General features: G+C 37.2%; 1 protein-coding gene across 5 annotated transcripts in view; it reads left to right on the top strand.

The window, feature by feature from the left end:
* The window catches only part of PLS3 (plastin 3), an 87,865-nt gene that overhangs the window by 39,979 nt on the left and 27,017 nt on the right, over positions 1 to 20,869 (top strand). For 3 of the 5 annotated variants that reach the window (NM_001266221.1, XM_077987877.1, XM_015127999.2), the window contains exons 2-3: positions 8,681 to 8,761; positions 20,444 to 20,607. In NM_001266221.1, coding sequence (NP_001253150.1) covers positions 8,689 to 8,761; positions 20,444 to 20,607 — 237 coding nt within the window. In that variant the 5' untranslated portion in view covers positions 8,681 to 8,688. Of the gene's footprint in view, positions 1 to 5,795; positions 5,880 to 8,680; positions 8,762 to 20,443; positions 20,608 to 20,869 lie in introns of all 5 variants that reach the window. The other 2 variants (XM_077987875.1, XM_077987876.1) reach the window with 1 other exon arrangement.

Raw genomic sequence — 20,869 nt, forward strand, 5'->3', positions numbered from 1 at the left:
AGTAAGTTAGATTGGAGACACTTAGACTTTCCTAACTTGAATCTTTCTCGCTGACTTTCCTTCTCCATTGGCCACTTCCAAATTGGACCCTGATCTGCTGCTGCAAGTGTGTCTGTCACTAACCCTAGGCACAATACCCTTACGAGTGATGTCTCTCTGAGAATGCCCTTACTGGGGATGTCTGAGAAAATCCTACTTGCGCTCAAAGGCAGAGTTCAAACGTCACCTCGGAAAAAACTTTCCTGACACCTACCACTTAGTATATATGACTATGATGGCATGATAGCACTAATGTTGTATTTTTGTTTTTCCATCTGTTTCCCCCACTAGACAGTAAGCTCTTCCAGAAAGAAGGGAATTTGGATCCTAATTGTCTCTATCTGGAGCACCCAACACAGTGCCTGGTACATACTAAGCCTTAAGTTAACGCTTGATGAATATAAATGAATAAGTGGGTGAGTGTGGTAGACATTCAAGTTGGGAATCTTCTAAAGTCATTAGGAAACATGAGACTGGAGCTTTAGTAATCATAGTATGAATAGGTGAGTTTTAGCCCACAGTATTGCACACCCATCCAAGCTAGAGACTAGTGCTGAGCTGTTCACTTACCTAACTAGGGAGTTGGCAGGGTGGCAGTTTCTATTGGTAAAGGTAGGTATGCAAAGTGTGGGTGTTCAAAAACACTGCCTGTTTTGGATGGAGGAAGGTGACAACACCCCTTTTCTGATCATTCTTGAATTGTTCACACATAGTGGTGGCTAACTTGGTTTATTTTCATTGATAGTGAAATAATGTATTTCTTCCATGTTTTGTCCCCTCTTTGTTGCTTTCTTGTTCATTTTAGGAGCTCAAGTATGTGTTGCCCAATCTCTGATTTAAGTGATGAGCTTCTCTTTTCCAATTCTATTTACCATACTAGTGGCTGGGATGAAGTCTATGGTGAATATCCTGTTTTTATCTTTTGTCTACCTTTCAATTTCAAGAAAAAAAAAATCAAGTTTATGATCAAAGTTGGTTACCCCCAGATGAGTTTCCCACGTGCATTCCCTTTCTCCTGGACCTCATGGTACTGAATGACACAGATGAATAAGTAGATTATTCAGTCAGCTGCATTCGTAAAGTGAGTGAGTGCTTTAGGAGATAAAATAGGCAACCCCCTCCCCCTTCAAATACCTTTCAGAATTTGAGTAATAGTTTCAGGTAGTTGTAGGTACACCTTTCTCAGCAAAGATCTGTGTTCACGGTTTATGTATAGTTAAATGAGCTGGTGGAGTGGTTTCATAATTGCAGTATTGTTAGTCAAACTCTGTAATTAGGGATGACTTCATAGGCATAAGATTCTTGTATGGGTGACGCCCTGAATTCATACCCAGTTGTACACTATATCCTTTTACGAAAAAACAAACAAACAAGGTTTTGTTTGCTTTTGTTTTATTCCCTTATTGGAAAATCTGTTTTCCTGTGTCTTATATGTTTAGTGAAGGAGGGCTGGCTTTTTCTACAGCTTTCCCTTTTCCTTTACAGAAATGGCAGGCATAGGAGCTAGGGAGGAAACAGAATTTGGGACAGATTAAAGTGCTTTGCAGATGAACAAATTCAGAAAAGTGTAGAGACTCCAGGACGTTTTATTTTTGATAAGTATTAAAACTGCTGAGTTTAAATGGAGGAAAAATATATTTCTATTTCTTTGAGCGTCCGTTCTCTTTCTCTCTCCCTCTCTCTCATCATGTAAATAAAGTCCACTTTTGCGTGGTGGCACACATCTGTAGTCTCAGCTACTCAGGAGGCTGAGGCAGGAGGATTGCTTGAGCCTAGAAGATTGAGGCTGCACTAAGCTGAGACTGCACCACTGCCTGGGTGACAGAGTGAAACTCTGTCTCAAAAAAAAACCAAAAAAAAAACAAATACATAAAGTCCATTTTTGTGAGAAGACAGACTGGGAAAGAGGACATATTTGAAAATCAGTGTTTTTTTCCTTTTGCCTGTAAATCACATATTGTGAAATTGGAGTTAAACTTTTATTCAGCAAGTAATACTTTCTCTTCACCTTTTTCCAGTACTCGTGAAACAATTTGCAAATTAGGAGGAATGTGACAATATTGACAAGCTGTTAGCTGTTTTGAAAAGTGATCCTAAATTATTTAAAGAAAAATTGTTGGTTGTTTGTATATCTCCTGTCTGCTCTTCAAATTGTGTTTAGAAACTGGCCTTATGGAGGAGCCAAATTGAGTCATGGATTAAAAAGTGACAGGTTTTCCTTTAGGCCCATCCTTCTTAAATTACTTTGACCAAAGGCTTGTAATTTTTATATATGAGAGAGACCTATTATACTCTGTAGTCAGTAATTATAGGGAGATGAGATAACTTTTCATTTATCCCATGTAAAAGGCTATTAGTATAACTAATGCCTTATATTTATTTATACAGCTCTTCAAAATTAACCCAGGCATTCATTTATTGCCTATTTTCTTTCATGAAGGATTTGAAGTTGCTGTGTAATACTTCATAGTCACAGTGTGCTGTCATATATACCATCTGTAATCTTCATTAGGCCCTGGAGGAAGTAGGTATTATTATCACTATTTTCAAATGAGGAAACTTAGGCTGAGACAGATTAATTAAACTTGCTCATGGACACATTACTAGGGAATAGCAGAACCAGAGCAATAATCGATGCCTTCTAATTTCACGTCCCACAGTCTTTCTTCTGTTAGAACATACTACCTCCTTGGGCAAGGTACAACAGCTTGGTGTACTGGTACTTGAGATTACATGAAGTGTCTACAGGGCAGTATTGATACCAAATCTTGTGTTTTGTTTTGTGAACCCATCCGGGATGTTATAGTAGCTTTAAGAGAAAAAAGTCCTATAGTGCAATGAATGCCCCATGAAGAGGAATAGAGCTTCTGTTATTTTAATTTGTAAGATTTTAATTTTTTAATATCTTTAGTCATTCCCAAGTTACTTAATGTGATGTTTTCTCCCAAGATAGTACTTTACTGCTTGATTTCCTTAAAGACACCATCAAGTATCTGTGAGTAGTGTTAAGGACAGACCATTTTTTAATTCATAGTGGCATAAAGAAATCTACATTAAACAACTTTATTTTAAGCTTCAAATAGCAAATTTTACAATTGTAATTCTTATCTACTAGAGCATATATTGTGAGCTTTTTAAATTTGGCTTTATATTTTTTAGTCTTGGCCCAGGTACTTCAGAGTAGCATTTCTTTATTTCCTTTCAAATAACTGTCAATAAATGAATATGGATTTTATTTAAATTGGAAAGTCCTGCATTAAACTGTTCTGTTATCCCAAAACAATCTTGTCTGGAAATACGGTTTTGAGGATATGTGCATGTTCCAGTTTCTTCTTTTTGTTCTTACTGAAGTGTGTCTCTTTAATGTCTCCAATAGATGGAAAATCTGAGTTGTATATGCAAAGTCACTTTAGGCTTTTTTAAAGGCAATTAGAAATAAGAAACTTAGGTCCGGGCGCGGTGGCTCAGGCCTGTAATCCCAGCACTTTGGGAGGCCGAGACGGGCGGATCACGAGGTCAGGAAATCGAGACCATCCTGGCTAACACGGTGAAACTCCGTCTCTACTAAAAAATACAACAACAAAAAAAAAAAACTAGCTGGGCGAGGTGGCGGGCACCTGTAGTCCCAGCTACTCGGGAGGCTGAGGCAGGAGAATGGCGTGAACCCGGGAGGCGGAGCTTTCAGTGAGCTGAGATCCGGCCACTGCACTCCAGCCTGGGTGACAGAGCAAGATTCCGTCTCAAAAAAAAAAAAAAAAAGAAAGAAGAAACTTGAAAATTTTAAAATATATATATATTTATAATGCACTGGATTAATTTTTGGAGTAAACTGGTGCCCTAAAATCATTTCTATGAGATCTAAGCATTTCTTAATTCATTTTTATTTTTTACTTTTTTTATTGAGACAAGGTCTTGCTCTGTCATCCATCCTGGAGTGCAGTGACGTGCTCATAGCTCAGTGCAGCCTCTACCTCCCGGGCTCAATCGGTCCTCCCACCTCAGTTTCCCAAGTAGCTGAGACTAGAGGCATGCACCACCACCCACGATGCCCAGTTAACTTTTTGTATTTTTGGTAGAGGCCAAGTTTCACCATGTTGCCCAGGCTGATCTTGAACTCCTGAGCTCAAGCAATCTGCCGCCTCCACCTCCCAAATTGCTGGGATTACAGGCATGAGCCAGCACTTGCTAATTTTATAGGAAGAAGAAAAGAACTGCGTTTCTGGCCACTCTGAGGAGAAATTAATAATACTTAAAGTCTCTAGAGACTTTTTTCTTCTAAAAAAAAGGATATTTTTCCCTTTTATTGCAGTCACTAATTCACTCTGTGTCATATTGTAATTATTCGTGTTTGCTTCAGCAGATTGTAAATTCCTTGAGGGCAAGAACTAGGCATATAGCAGATGCCTAAAATATTGGTAAAATTGTTTGAGAAATGGGGGGAGGGCATGTTGGGAAGAAAGAGATGTCTACAGGATTTAATCAGAGCCCAACTGGTCAGCAGGGATAAGCGGGGCGGGGGGCAGGAGTGGTTTATGTCCAGAAATCTTATCTAATTTCTTTTTCTTTTTTCTTTTTTTTCTTTTTTTTCTTTTTTTTTTTTTTTGCAGTGATGCACTGATGGCTCACTGCAGCCTCGACCTCTCAGTCTCAAGTGATTCTCCCACCTCAACCTCCAGAGTAGCTGGGATCACAGGCACGCACCACCACTCCTGGATAATTTTTGTATTTTTGGTAGAGACGGGGTTTCACCATATTGGCCAGGCTGGTCTCGAACTCCTGGGCTCAAGTGATCTGCCCGCCTTGGCCTCCAAAAGTGCTGGGATTACAGACATGAGCCACTGCACCCCGCCCTAATTTTCTTTTGCATAGAAGTGATATGGTAGTGTGAGAATAAGCTCAGTTGTATGGGTTTCTTTTAGTTGTTTTTTACCCACATACTTTAAATTATTACTGGCTCACAATCTGCCCAAACTGAAAAGGACCTTTAGAGGTACAGGAGAGAGGCCACGTGTTTTAGATTTCTGAGATGGTCTTACTTTTAAACTTTCTGTGCCGTTATTCTCCATGGTATAATTCATGAAGATGTGTAATAATTTTTTATTGAAAACATGATTGTTTGAAAGGTGTGAAGAAAATTGGAATAAATCCTATGTCGTATTTTTGTAATGGGGAGTGTTGAACATATTAGTGAAACAGAATATTTTTAGAGTTACTACTATTCGTTTGCATTTAACTTATGAATTTTTTTAAAAAAATTTTTTTTGGAGATAAGGTCTCACTGTGTTTCCCAAGCTGGTCTCGAACTCTTGACCTCAAGCAATCCTCCCGCAGTGCTGGGATTGCAGTTCTTTTTATTCTTGATCTTTAAAATGCCTAACTTCAGGTCTGAGCGTGGTGGCTCATACTTGTAATACCAGCACTTTGGGAGGCTGAGGTGGGTGGATTGCTTGAAGCCAGGAATTCAAGATCAGCCTGGGCAAAATGGTGAAACCCCATCTCTACAAAAAATACAAAAATTAGCCAGGCATGGTGGCCCACGCCTATAGTCTGAGCTACTTGGGAAGCTGAGGAGGGAGGATCACCTGAGAGGGAGGAGCCTGGGAAGTCAAGGTGGCAGTGAGCTGTGATCGCACCACTGCACTCCAGTCTGGGCGACAGAGTAAGACCCTGTCTCAACAAACAAACAAACAACAACAACAACAAAAACCACAAAGCCTAACTTCATTACTAACTTACGAACTTGCTTTTCCTCATAGATCCTGTGATTACTCTGAAAGGTATTTTCATCCAACCTGTCTACTGAGAAGTTATCCATCTTTAGTGGCATCTTGATATCATAGGTAAAAAAAATGAATAGGCGAGCTTTGTTTTATATCTTTTTTTAAGAGTCTAGTGTTATTTATTTTATATTATTTTATTTTATTTGAAACAGTCTCACTCTATCACCCAGGCTGGAGTGCAGTGGTGCGATCTCGGCTCACTGCAACCTCTATCTCCCAGGTTCAAGCAATTCTCCTGCCTCACTCCGCCTCCCGAGTAGCTGGGATTACAGGCATCCGGCTACTTTTTGTATTTTCAGTAGAGACGGGGTTTCACCATGTTGGTCAGACTGGTCTCGAACTCCTGACCTCAAGCAACCCACCTGCCTCCACCTCCCAAAGTGCTGGGATTACAGGCGTGAGCCACTGCGTCCGGCTGATGGTTTTATTTAATTTTTAAAACACCAGTCACTACATGTGTCTGTTACATTATGGTAAAAACTTAGCTAATAGCATCATATGGTCATTTTAAAACTTCTCCAGGATTTGAGAAACCTGAGTGTGAATTCCAGTCCTGAGAGTCCAGGTTTTCTAATAAGAAAAAAAGGAGATTAGAATATGTAGCTCCTGGGACTATTGTGAGGGTTCAGGATATTAATATGCAAATGAATTTGTATAATGTATTAATAGTACTTGGTGTATAGTTGTTGAAGGGATTAATTTTATTAAAGTTCTGTTTTATTGAGTGCCTTACTATGTGCCAGGGGCTCTGATAAATTCTAGAAATAGCAACAATTCTGTGAAAAAGATAGATGTGGCCCAGCTCTCTTATGAATCCCTCCCTGCCACTTCCAGCCCCTACCTCTTTATACCGAGCATTACACTTCTTGGCCAAAACTTGAGTTGGTGAGTAATTTGTTGCCTTTTAACAAAATGTCTAAAAGGGATAAATATAAGATCTCAAAATGTATTTTGTATAGTTTGTGAAATTTAACCCATAGTTTACTTTTTTTGGAAAGGCAACATCTTTAGGGCAGTGGAACTACTCTATGTAATACTGTAATGGTGGATATATGTCATTATATATTTGTCCAAACCCACAGATTGTACAACACTAAGAGTGAACCCTAATATTCACCAGAGTCTTAGGGTGGTAATGATGTAAGTTCATCAGTTGTAACAAATGTACCACTCAGGTACAGGATGTTTTGGTCAATGACTGATCAAATATCTGATAGTAGTCCCATAAGATTATACTATATTCTTACTGTATGTTTTCTATGTTTAGATATACGGATACCATTGTGTTACAATTGCCTAGAGTGTTTACTACAGTAACCTGCTGTGCCTTTTGTAGCCTAAGAGCAATAGGCCATACCGTATAGCCTATGTGTGTAGTAAGCTATACCATCTAGGTTTGTGTAAGTGCACTCTGTGATGCTTGCACAATGGCAAAATCACCTAACAATGCATTTCTCACGACACATCTCTGTCTTTAAGCAACATGTGGCTGTATATGGGAACTCTCTGTAACTTCTGCTTGATTTTGCTGTGAAACTAAAACTACTCTAATAATAACGTCTATTGGCCGGGCACGGTGGCTCACACCTGTAATCCCAGCATTTTGGGAGACCGAGGTGGGAGGATCCCTTGAGCTCAGGACTTAGACACCAGCTTGGGCAAGGTGGCAAGACCCTGTCTTTACAAAAAAGAAAAAGAAATAAAGAAAAATAAGGTCTACCAAAAAAATAAATCAGAAGAGAGAAAAAACCCAAAGCAAAAAAGGAGAAAGCAACATGTAATCATTTTCATTTTTCTTCATCCAAAATTATTGTTATAATAGGTTTGTATTTGGAAATTATCTATTGTGATACAGACCTCCTCTCTTTATTGCCAGAATCAGCAAGGTTTTTCCATATAGGTTCAGATCATAAATATTGTGTGCCAAGAGGTAAAATCAAGAATATTATGATATTAATATCAAGGATATAATATATTATTTCTAAAAGTTTTTATTGACAAAATTCAAAATATAATAATTGAGTATAATTTTTTGGTAACACAATTCTGATGAGAAGAACAGAATTCTTTTTTTTCTGGGATAACATTTCACTTAATTGGGTTCAAAGTTAATGTGCCCCATCATCAAAATTGACTGCAAAAAATTTCCTTTCATAACCATATCCAGCTTGAGGTCATACAAAAACAACTGGTGATCCAGTTTTGGCCCACAGGCCATATGTAGTTTGCCAACCTTTGTTCTATTAGTTAAATAGATCAATAAGGCCAAATTGGAAAGGGTGTATACTCAGATAATATAATAATTTACATGCATAAGAATGTGTATATTAGCACACATGTGCATTTTTATATCAAAACCAACTATAATTTGCTTTGTTTCCTCTTTATTTCTCCTTTAATGAGAGTGATTGATAGGTGTCAGTGTGCTCTTTGAAAATCACTGTTTTCACAGTGAATGATTCTAAAGTGGCTTAATAGGAAAATGGTATTTTCCGTGAATCATTGGTCACATAATTTTGACCTTTAGCTTTGGCTCGTATAACCAAGAATTTCTATTATGTAGCTTTTTCCTGTCACTGCTGGGTACTTTGGCCCTTCCTTAAACTTTTTGAATGTAATTTAAGATTTTGTCCTTAGAAGGAAAATTCAGAAATATTTTTTCTCAATAAATTTTGGTAAGTGATGACTTCTCACTTGTTTGTTTTCTTTATTAAAGCTGTACATAGGGACATGGTAACCTATTCAGATTGTTTTAGTAGTTTGAAATTCTGTTTAAATTATCCCTAAGATGAGAACTTAGCAAGAGTGCTTATATTTATCACAATTATTTTAAATCTGAAACATTTTCGGTTTTTCTTTAGATCTTTAAATGGATGAGATGGCTACCACTCAGATTTCCAAAGATGAACTTGATGAACTCAAAGAGGCCTTTGCAAAAGTTGGTGAGTATTTTTTGTAGTAAAACTATAGGGAAGCAATATTTATTTGGTCCCAAAGTTATTTCTCTAAAAATATCACGTGAATGGTTAATCAAAAACATTACAGCAACATAGTTAAAATAGATGAGATAAAGTTTTGGAAGCTATACTTAAAATTGTTTTATTTATTTATTTATTTATTTATTTATTTGGTCAAGAGTGGTAGCTGATATTATTTCCAATTTTATATAGTATTTAATATGGTCAAATTTTTTAGACCACAGTTCCAATCCTTAACGGGTGACTGTTATGTATGGTTCCTGAAATTTCCATGCCAAATTTTAGTTATTATATTTTGTATCTCGTATCTTTCTGAAGAGGTTTGAAACTTTCACCATATTCTCAAAGAGATATGTGACCCTCGAAAACATTAGATGATGTTTTACCCTTCCCTAATTAGTTTGGCGTTATTGCCTTTTTTATGGGTTTTCTGAGCCTTTGGATAATGCAGATCGTTCTACCTCGCCATGTTAAATTATAGCTTCAGTATAAGATGAGAAGGCATAGCATGCCATTTGATTTATCCTTTATCATCATATAACATGCCTTACAATTGAGCAGCTATGGAATATAAATATAGAATATTTACATTCCAAATTTTAGTGCTCAGGTCAAGTCTATAGACAGTAATGAGAAAACAGGGTAAGAACAGACTACTGATGTAAATACATGAATCAGCATGTGCTTAGAGAGGTAGATTATTATTATTTGGTATCTCCTTGACTAAAAGGTACAGAATTAGCTCATATAATGATTTGTTATATAAATCAGAATTTGCCATTAGACCTGTGTTGAAAATCCCATTAGTGAAAAATGAGGAAATATCCACTTCTGTTCCCATATATTTATGATCAACATTTTCTATGAAATCATTCAGTAGTAGCAGTGTACCTTGGGAAGAATAGTGACCCCAGCCAGAGTGACCATTCATAATCCCATCAAAATTTTAACTAGAAAAAACTGAATAGTCCTGAATCTAACATGATTGCGTGTGTGTGTGTATAAAAATAGCAGTTAATTAACTTGCCATGGATACCACTTACTGTAAGAAAAATGCTACATAGTTTAATATATAACAGCAAGTGAATTCTTGGCTGCAAGAGTTTTTTTTTTTTTAATGTCTCTCATTCTGTCAAAATAGTCTTATAATTGTTTTAGGAGTGCATTTGTTGAACCTTTTTTAAAATTTATATTCATCTTTCAACATTAGCAGCAGCTTAATTTGTTCTTTATGAATAGAATTTCGGAGTAGACACCATGCCCTATTAAGTACTCATCTCCTCAAGTAAAAGCTGAATACAGGTCTTGTCCTCACATGCAGCATCTTGGAAATAATTATGTGCAATATTCCTTAAAAATTAAAGATAATTCAGATATTATTTACCTGATGAGACTTGGAATACATTTTACAAGTAAAAGAACTTCATTGTCCCTTAAAAGCTTAATGACATAAAGAGGATTGACCAATCATCTTCATAGTGGAAGCAGTTAAATTGTATTAAGTAAGGAATCAATGAGAAGTTTGACTGCAAGAAAAGGTCATTGTGGAGCTATTGTTTAAGTAGAGTTTAAGATAGGCGTACAGTTTGCCAACGCCCCTGCCAGGCATATGTTCCTAACATACTCAGGCTCTTATTACTATATATGCTGTAAAGAATTCTGGAATCCAGAATTCCTGCCTGTTGTGAATATTCTTCTTTTGTAGTGTCCACTCAGTATCTAGCATAGTGTTGCACACGTTAGGCTCTCAGTAAATATTTCACTGATTAAAACCCAAGGAACTATATACATGTAGCCTTTTGATGTACTGGGATTTTTGTCATTATCAACTATACATTCAGAGGGCCTTTGTTGTGAAGATTTTCATTACAGTGGAATTTATTATGAAAGGTTTTTGCCATTAAATTGTAGCATATAAAATTTATATGTATTTTTCAGCATAATAATGCTTGTGTGTACTCCATCTTTTAGAAACTCATTTAAGGACCCAGCAGTCTTTCGATTTTCTTTAAAAAAATCTTTGTAGTTTTAAGTTGTTGTTAGTTACAGAACCCTGAGGCAACTGTCAAAGGTGTTACAGAAATTTTTTTCCTAATTCAGGGACATTTTATTTTAAAAACAAGCTCTATAACTTATTATCCTGTGAAGGACAGTTTTTCCTTTTTGTGGGGGTGGGTTGGCAGAGAATAGGAAAGACTACTTTGTCTCAGTTCGATTGCGACAAAATATGGAAATCATTAGATGATTTTCCCCATCTATTAACAATAATAGCCTTGATTATCTCCTTAGAAATTCAGCAAAATCATAGTGTGTGGAGAAAATCTCTGTAATTACTGCTAATCATAGGTTTTGTTCAATCAATTAATAGTGCTTTGAAACTCTCTTTACTAGCAATAAATTGAGTATTAGAATTTAAAGTTCTCTTTTCACTCACTTTCTGCACCTGCTTAGTTTTAATCTCCAAGCTCATATAATTATTTTAATTTTCTCAACAATTGTTTCCCGTGCTTCCCAGTAGCAGAAACGTTAGTTATCAATTTTTGTACTTCATGATGTTTCCATTTTAATTTAAATGCTGGAATACATAACTTTTTCTAAAGAAGAATAAATAACATCTTTCAAAACACTTAGGTATTAATATTTTACCATCTAGAAACTGTCTTTTACATTCTAAGCCTTTAATCTTGCTATGGAAGCTAGTGGTCATTTGGATGATTACTTGTCATAAAGAAAAATTCATGTAATGTAAATCTTTGCAGAGTTGCTTTAGTACTGCAAACACTTACCTTGCCTTGCCTTTTTTCCCTCCTGAGCACTCACTACTGAGGTTTTTTAAACATGAATTCAGCACTTTTGAAATAAAAGAATAATGGGGTTTCTTAAATGACTAGGAATAGTATGGGTGTATTCCTTTGAGGTTTCCCACCAAACTAAGCAAGAAAAAAATTGGTTGTGGTGGTTGTAGCTATACCAGACTCCTCTCATCCCGGGAAGTTGAGTTGTTTCAAATTACTTGATATTCTCTAGTATATAAAAAACACTCGGCCGGGCGCTCCTGTAATCCCAGCACTTTGGGAGGCCAAGGCGGGCGGATCACGAGGTCAGGAGATCGAGACCATCCTGGCTAACATGGTGAAACCCCGTCTCTACTAAAAATACCAAAAAATGAACCGGGCATGGTGGCGGGCGCCTGTAGTCCTAGCTACTCGGGAGGCGGAGGCAGGAGAATGGCATGAACCTGGGAGGCAGAGCTTGCAGTGAGCCAAGATTGTGCCACTGCACTTCAGCCTGGGTGACAGAGCAAGACTCCGTCTCAAAAAAAAAAAAAAAAAAAAAAAAACACATACACACACACATCAGGATGATGCCACAAAAAAAAAGTGCTTTAGTTTAATTTACTTTTAGTATTCAATAAAACTACACCAGTGCATATTTGTTTAATTATGCCTTAAAACAAAAACAAAACTATAGCCCATCTAAAAAAAATGAAACTAATCAGTGCTCTTTCATTGTGCCATCTGGTTAATTATATATGGATTATTAGAAGTGGAGGTCTTGGGATAGTCGGAAAACCATGTTTCCAAGGTGTGGAAGCTAGTGAGGAGTACACATGTGTGGGTGCATGGGTAAAAGCAAGAGCACACGTGTGTGTGAGAACACAGATGTATTTTTAAAATGAGAGTTGCAGCAGGGGAAAAATGATGGCCAAACTGCTGGAAATTTTGAGTCAGAAAAGGGCTGATAAACATTTTTGATTAGCTGGTCTCACCCTCTAAACTTGTCCAGCCTTCTGCTGTACTTGACCTCCATCTTTGGAAATCCACTAGTACAGTGAACTCTAACGCAGCAACCTCCAGTCTACCCTTAGCTGGAACTCATTAAACTGCCTCTTATATTTGCTGCAGTGAGCTACCTCAAAAGATATAAGCTGTGAGAGGCAAACCTCATGTTTAACTAAGCATCTGGAGATGTTTAGCAGCTGCCTTTTCTAAGGTTTTAATGCCTAATGAAAGCTTGATTTTACTGCTTAGATCTTAGGATGGAATATAGTTTAAATTCTTCTGCCCAAGTCTTTTGACCGAGTCTTTTAAATCAGTATTTTGTGAGTTTTCATGGGCATTCAGGATTGTGTATGTATGTATGTAAACCCATTATTGTTAGATAAATAGATTCCTTTTGTCATTTCTTTAGTGCAGAAAATTTGTAGAATATGTTGGTCAAACCAAATTGAACTTTTAAATCCAACTTTGCCAAAAGGATATGCATCTGCACTTGATAGGCTTTCTTCTTTAAGTCCTAATGAGCACTGTCCTGAGTGGGCTAATAGAGAGGTCGCATGTGTGTTGCAGATTAGGGCACACAATATGTAACCTCTTCATAAAGAAAGACACCAGATTTAGACAGATTCAAGGATGTTTAAAGCAACACACACACACACACACACACACACAACCTGAGCGTCAAAGAAAATCCCAGTCTTTATTACTGTCAAATTTATAAGACAAAATAGCACCCCAAAAGACGCTTTTGAAGTGATAGATTGCAGCACGTACCACCTGGACATGGGCAGTGTAAAACAGCAGCTAAAATCAAAACCACTTGGATTCTGGCTTAGCTTTCTCCAGACAAGTACTTAAAATAGCTTAAATAACAGGATGCAAGGGGAGGGAAAACATTTCCTTTTAAGGATATGCATTCTTGGTGTGATTCAAACTTCTGCAGGAACATGGCTGTGTAATAAGTTTATTTACTTTAAGGTTTACTTAGGGGAGGGCGGTGGGGGAGTTAAATGGTATTTAAAATAATACTTGGTAAAAGAGAATAATGAGGTTTCCTTTAAAACAAAATGCAGATGTGAACCTCCATGTATCATCAGAGAGAGAGAGAGAGAGAGAGAAAACACTCCTTGTAACAGTTGGTTTTTCTCCTGATGAATTCAGTGGTCAATATGAAAAATGGGCCTCTCTGGTGCAGCATTGAGTGCTGCTTAGTGATTTTTTTAAGTATCATAATTTTCTTCTTTTAAAAAAATAACACTTTGTCAATTTACTCAAATTTAACCCTTTACTTTCTGCCAGAATTGTGTTCAGTGATAAGGTAGAGTTTCCTTTATCCAGCTTCTCCTTAATGTCCACCCATACTGACCATATTTTCTAAACCAAAAGGTTGAGACGTGCTGGCATTGAAACTGCTCTGCATAATAGAGGCAGTATGGTAATTTATGTCTACTTTATCAGCTGGTTGGAAACTATGATGCTGGAACAGAAGAGTCTTCAAAACACAGAGCCTTTCCCACTCCATACCAATGTATAGTTAATGAGAAAATGGCAAGTGAGCCAAAAAGGAGTTGCAGAATATTGGCAGCATGAATGAGAAAATAAAGGACTGCCATCATGCCTGGTGGTTATGATTTTAATATCTAGTTGTTAAAACGACTTCCAATCTAGGTATGTGTATTTTGGGTCAGTTTACTATTAAATTCTCATGTTTATGTCAAAACTCAGAATAGGAGAAGTTCACCATCAAACATACTGAACAGCAACATTATAATTCCAATGCTTTGTTTTTAAAGTGGACATTTTAACCACAAATAAGGACATAGTCTTGTGATTTTAAAAAAATTAAATTGTCTTTTTGAAAAACCTTGCCACATTATTCTTATTCTCATTTTGCTTTTGAATAACAAAAAGGTATCCAAAATTCATTTTGGACTATTTGGGAATCATTCAGGTACCTCAGTTATTTTATTTTACGCATGAGGAAAACATGACTCAAAGACTATCATTTAGCCAGTTTGTAAAACGAAACTACTTTTCTCCGATGTAGAAAATTAGATTGAATAGTCATCAGCATATATGTTTATTTTTTAAAATTGCAACAAGTTAGTCTTAGAAGTAGACTAAAAGTTGTGAGCACCTCATGAGATGGAAGCTTTCTAAAATCCCATTGTACTACCTTTTTTCTGGCCTTCCAAACCACATTAGATCTTTGATATTGTTTAAGGATGTTTTTGGTTTTTTGACTGAGGGTTGGAAATAAAATTAGCATAAAACTCTTTAAGAATAATTGCATGCTATTTTGTCTCTCAAGTACTTTACCAGCTGGGAGGTTTTGTAAAATTAATTGCTAGCTGCCTTTTTAGGCTCCCTCTGCCTTCTTGTTTAAATTGAAATTGTTTTCTTCAAAATATATGATTTAAGAGCTCTAAGAAAGGCTTGATAAAATTGACTCGTACTAACACTAAAATGCCTTTGATCATGGGAGGTAGTGTAAGTGGGACTGACACTGGGGGCTAAAATATGGGAAAATGGCAGAATAGGTAAAATTTTTAGAAGAGAACACACATTCTTCTCATCCCAGGAAAGAGTAAGGATATGTATTCAACGTGACTCAAAATTTTTACAAGGACTTTGTAGCCACAGTTTCAAGTAAGACCCAGGGGTTCCATTTGATTCATTTCTGTATCTTTGGCATCTAGCCCAGGGGGTGTCTACCCACAGGGTAGGTACTCAGTTTGCTCTGGAGGGTGACTCATACTTAAACAAGTGTGCATCTCCTTTCTCATTAAAGCCAAAGCAGGTTTCTACATTTGGAACAAAAGAGATCCTGACCAGAGAGCTATCACTGGTTGTCCACTTGGGCCCTCCTTGATGGGTGTGCTCACTTAGAAAACCAAATTACAGATCTGAAGGCTGCTGGGTAGGGACAGGATTAGAACAAAGGGAATGAGATTGAATGTTATTTAAGGGATATTTCTGTCAAGTTTTGGTTTCTCGATGAATTGCCATTCAGTCTTTGAGTGCTATTTCTGTATTTTTGTCATTGTTGTTTAGTTTTGTTTTTAAAATGCTCATCTAGGATTAGAGCATTCTTTCCTTGGTCAATTCCTGAGAATCAGTGATTCTACAAAAATAATTTTTTTTTCCATTGCTTATTATATACAAAAAATTGTGCTACATATTGGAGTGGGAGATACAAAGATTTAAAAGAATCTTTATCAGGAGATTTGCAGCCTAATAAGGAAGTTTGTCATGTAATAACAAATTCTTATTCCTCCAATTTCCTTTAAAATTTTCCTGTCCCTTTCTAAAAGCATCTGTTACTACTACCCTTACTTCAAAATGAAATTTCCAAATGTGGTTATTTTATGTTAGTTATGTTTTAGGGTGGCTACTTCCTGGCATCTTTTAATCACTTCAGTGAACTGTCTTCTAATTAATGCTCAAGGGAGGTTATTTCAGGAAGGATTCATGCAAATAGTAATTCTCCCTGTGACCCAAACTTCTGGAGTTTTTTGTTTTTGCTTTTGAGACAGTGTCTCACTTGTGCCCAGGCTAAAGTGCAATGATGCCGTCATAGCTCACTGCAGCCTCGAAATCCTGGGTTCAACTGATCCTCCTGCTTCGGCCTCCCAAAGCACTGGGATTACAGGCATGAGCCACCAGTCCCAGCCACCAGACCTGTATTCTAACCTAATACAAATAGACAGCCGGATAGACTTTCTGGGCCTTAGTCAGTTTCATATAGCTTTGAATCCACTGTAGTTCTCCCACATTGAATTAAAAACATCTCTACCTTCCACTTCTATTATAACACTGAGAATACAAAAAGAACAATACCTGTTATATAGCTGTTATATACTCCAGTCTAAACTAGAGTCAAAGCACAGTGGCTCATACCTGTAATCCCAACACTTTGGGAGGCCGAGGTGGGAGGATCATTTGAGGCCAGGAGTTTGAGATTAGCCTGGTCAATATAGTGAGACCCTATCTCTACAAAAAATACAAAAAACAAAAAGTTAGCTGGGCATAGTGGTGAAAGCCTGTAGTGTCAGCTACTCAGGAGGCTGAGGTGGGAGGATTGCTTGAGCCCAGGATTTCAAGGCTACAGTGAGCTATGATTGTGCCACTGTACTCCAGCCTGGGCAACAGAATGAAACCCTGTCTCTAAAGATACTTTTTTAAATAAAAAAATTGGCTGGGCTTGGTGACTCATGCCTATAATCCTACCACTTTAGGAGGCCAAGGTGGGAGGATCACTTGAGGCCAGGAGTTCAAGACCAGCCTGGCCAACATGATGAAACCCCATCTCTACTAAAAATACAGAAGTTGGCCAGGCATGGTGGCACATGCCTGTAACCCAGCTACTCAGGAGACTGAGGCAGGAGAATCGCTTGAACTCAGAAGGCGGAGGTTGTAGTGAGCCAAGATCATGCCACTGCACTCCAACCTGGGTGACAGAGTGAGACTTAGTCTCAAAATAAAGAAATAAAATAGCTTAAAAGAAAAAAAGAACCCACTAAAGTGGACAACATTTTGATAGTTAAAAGGAATAAGCTATCTCTTCCTCCAAAGATATCATAAAAACGATAGAATGTTATACTTAGGTAATAAGGTATAGTAGTGATCAGAATGTTATCACTGTATCTGTATTTAATACGCATTACTATTCTATCTCCAGGTTTTGAAAGTGTTTGTGTGGGGGGAGAGTTATGAAGTCTTGTGTATTCTGATTTATAATCAGTGTGATAGAACCAAAAAGGAACTTTAGAGATATGTGGTCCAAAGCCCGCCTTTTACAGATGAGAAAACTAAGGCCTGAAGAGGTAACTTGTGCAAATTAATAGCCAAGTTGAGATAAGACACTGTGTCACATTATTCCCACTGTGTGTCTCTTCAAGCATGCATGCTGTGTTTCTTTCACTATGCCACAGTTACTCTCTAGTACTGAGCTCCACTGTAATTTTAGAAAGGAAATAGGAAAAACAAGTTGATATATGCATGGGAGCAGGTGTATTTAAACCCAAGACATTCATAAAACAAGAGCCACTAAAATTTTACCACAGTGCCATGGGGATTACTTTGTTCTTTTTAGCAACTGCAGACATTATTGATGGATTGATTTCTACATAGAAACACTTTACATGTAGAAATAAAGAGTTTGATGTATGACCTTTTATAAATCCAAAGCAAAGAAAGTGAATATACGCCCTAGGGAAATTAAGTGCTTTACCTCGAAGGAAATCTAAGTGATTTTCACACTAAGTATTGAGTGGTTTGTTATTGATGTTTTAAAAGTACAGATATTTTAATTAACCAGGCATAATTGTGCCCACCTTTGGTCCCAGCCATGCCGGGGAGCTGAGGCAGGAGGATTGCTTGAGCCCAGGAGGTTGAGGCTGCAGTGAGCCATGCTCGTGCCACTCCAGCTTGGGCAACAGAGACCCTGTCTCAAAGAAATATAAAAGTAAAAATAAAAGTACAGATGTTTTAATTCATAGATTTAAAATGTAGTAATCAATGTTTAAGAAACTTTAATACTTAAAATAGACTGCATTAAAACTAAACAGAATTTCATCAGCATTCAAAATATTGGCAAGATGGTTCCATACAGTATGCTAAATATTTTAATTTAATTTAATTTTTAATCCCCCAGAGCATTCTTGCAAATTGCAATTTTAGTAATTGACCAAAAATTGGATAATGTGAATTACACATAGATCACACTTAGAAAGAAATTTCAGTGTATTCCATGGAATACATTGGCCTAGCAGAACTTGCATGATCAGCTAGCTCCCTGACCTTGTATCTCATTTTCCCCCTTGTTCACTCTACCCAAGTCATATTGGATCTTTACTTTTGGATCTTTACTTTTTCCGAAACACACCAGACACACTGCAGCACCACTGACTTTGCATTTGCTATTTCCTCTTCCCGAAATCTCTTGCCCCAGATAGCCACATGATTTGCTTCCCTTACCTCATAGAAGTCTTCATTCAAATATAACCTCATCGAAGTGGCCTTCCTTACCCATTCTGTCTAAGTAGTAGCACCACAACCATCCCTGCCCCCCAATATCTCTATAACCCAGGGTTACTCAACTTCAGCACAACTGACATTTTGAGCTGCATTAATTCTTGTGTTGTACATACCGGGGAGGGGTCATATCCATTGTAAGATATTTAGAAGCATCCCCAGCCTCTTTCCACTGTATGCCAGGTGCTTCCTCTCCCAGCCCAACTCCCTTCTCCAGTTATGGGAATCAAAAATGTCTCCTGGGGGCAAAATAGCCCCAGTCTAACTCCCTACCCTTTTTTTTTTTTTTTTTTTTTTTTTTTTTTTTTTTTTTTTGACACAGAGTCTTGCTCTGTCACCCAGGCTGCAGTGCATTGACGCAATCCAGGTTCAGGCGATTCTCCTGCCACAGCCTCCCGAGTAGGAGGGACTATAAGCGCCTGCCACGATGCCCAGCTAATTTTTGTATTTTTAGTAAAGATGGGGTTTTGCCATGTGGGCCAGGCTGGTCTCGAACTCCTGAGCTCAAGTGATCTGCCTGCCTCCGCCTCCCAAAGGCTGGGATTACAGGCGTGAGTCATCGTGCTTAGCCTGCTTTATTTTTTTATTTTTTATTTTAATATTTTTTTTGAGATGTAGTCTCACTTTGTTGCCCAGGCTGGAGTGCACTCGTGCTATCTTGGCTCACTGCAACCTCCACCTCCCAGGTTCAAGCGATTCTCCTGCCTCAGCCTCCCGATTAGCTGAAATTACAGGCACCTGCCACTATGCCTGGCTAATTTTTTGTATTTGTAGTAGAGAGGGGATTTCACCATGTTGGCCAGGCTGGTCTCGAACTCCTGACCTCAGGTGATCCACCCATCTCTGCCTCCCAAAGTGCTGGGATTACAGGCGTGAGCCACTGTGCCCGGCCACAATACATTTTCTTAAACGCGCTAAGGTCATCTTGAGTCATTTCTCTATTCAGGTTGTTTCCTTCTATTATAATTAAATTTACATATGAAAATCAGCGGGACCTAAGGAATAAGTCATTATTGAACAGAAGATATTTGAAATTACTTGTGAACATCAAACTGTATTCACAGAAAAATATATACTTAAGTGGTTACAACCCTCAGGACATTAGCCTTTTTCTCAATAAATTAACTTTTGGTCATTGATCAGGTTTTTTTTCTATTTTTAAAAGCTTCAGAATAAACATCATTCATTTAATCAGCACTTTAAGATATACTCTGAGAAACTTCAGTAGTACAAAAATTAAAAGGTTATTTATAGAGTCATGTTAAACATCTGATTTCGTCAATAGTGCATTTATTTTTATGAACTCTGTATTTGTCTTGAATTAATGTTTATTTACATTAACTCAAAATAATTGGCACTGAACATGATTGCTTAATTTCAGATGTGCTTTGAAACAGAATCAGCATTAAGTTCCTAAAAGTTCTTTTAGAGCAATGGAAGAATAAGATACACAAAATTCCTATAGTTACAGTAGAAATTGTTCTACACTATGGAAGTGTTTTGTAGGTTTACGATCTATTAGTTCTTTTTTTTAAATCCTATTAGCTCCAAGTTAATAATAATTGTATTAACCAACTATGCTTTCTTGAACTTAGGGATGTTCTTTTTAAGTAAATCTACATACACATTGCTTAAATCACAGGATACATTATATAAAACCTTGCTTTTTCCACTAAAATGCCCATTTCCCTTTCAAACAATCTTATGTTCCCCACAATAAGAAAATATTTTAAGTGAGCTTATGAACTGAGCCTCAAATGAAGGGAAATACTCTTAATAAATTATGTCTCTCAATTTTTTCCTTTTTTGCTTGCTCTCCTTTTTTACAAAGATCTCAACAGCAATGGATTCATTTGTGACTATGAACTTCATGAGCTCTTCAAGGAAGCTAATATGCCATTACCAGGATATAAAGTGAGAGAAATTATTCAGAAACTCATGCTGGATGGTGACAGGAATAAAGATGGGAAAATAAGTTTTGACGAATTTGTTTACGTAAGTATGTGAAAATTCCCAATTATTAGAAGTAATAGATATTCCTTCATCTAGTGGGATGTTATAGTATTAAGTACTATTATGTTAAGTTCCTAAATATATCATATTAGTACTGTTATAACTAATAAATTTCTGTCATCCTGCCCACTAAATTTACTTCTTTTAGCTGCTAGAATATCTTAACAAATGAATCGAGAAAAAGAGCACTGCAGGAACAAAGATATAACATGGTAAAGTGTTAAGGTGATAAGTTGTATAATGT

Source organism: Macaca mulatta, chromosome X, assembly GCF_049350105.2.
Source record: "Macaca mulatta isolate MMU2019108-1 chromosome X, T2T-MMU8v2.0, whole genome shotgun sequence".
Classification (NCBI taxonomy): Eukaryota; Metazoa; Chordata; class Mammalia; order Primates; family Cercopithecidae; genus Macaca; species Macaca mulatta.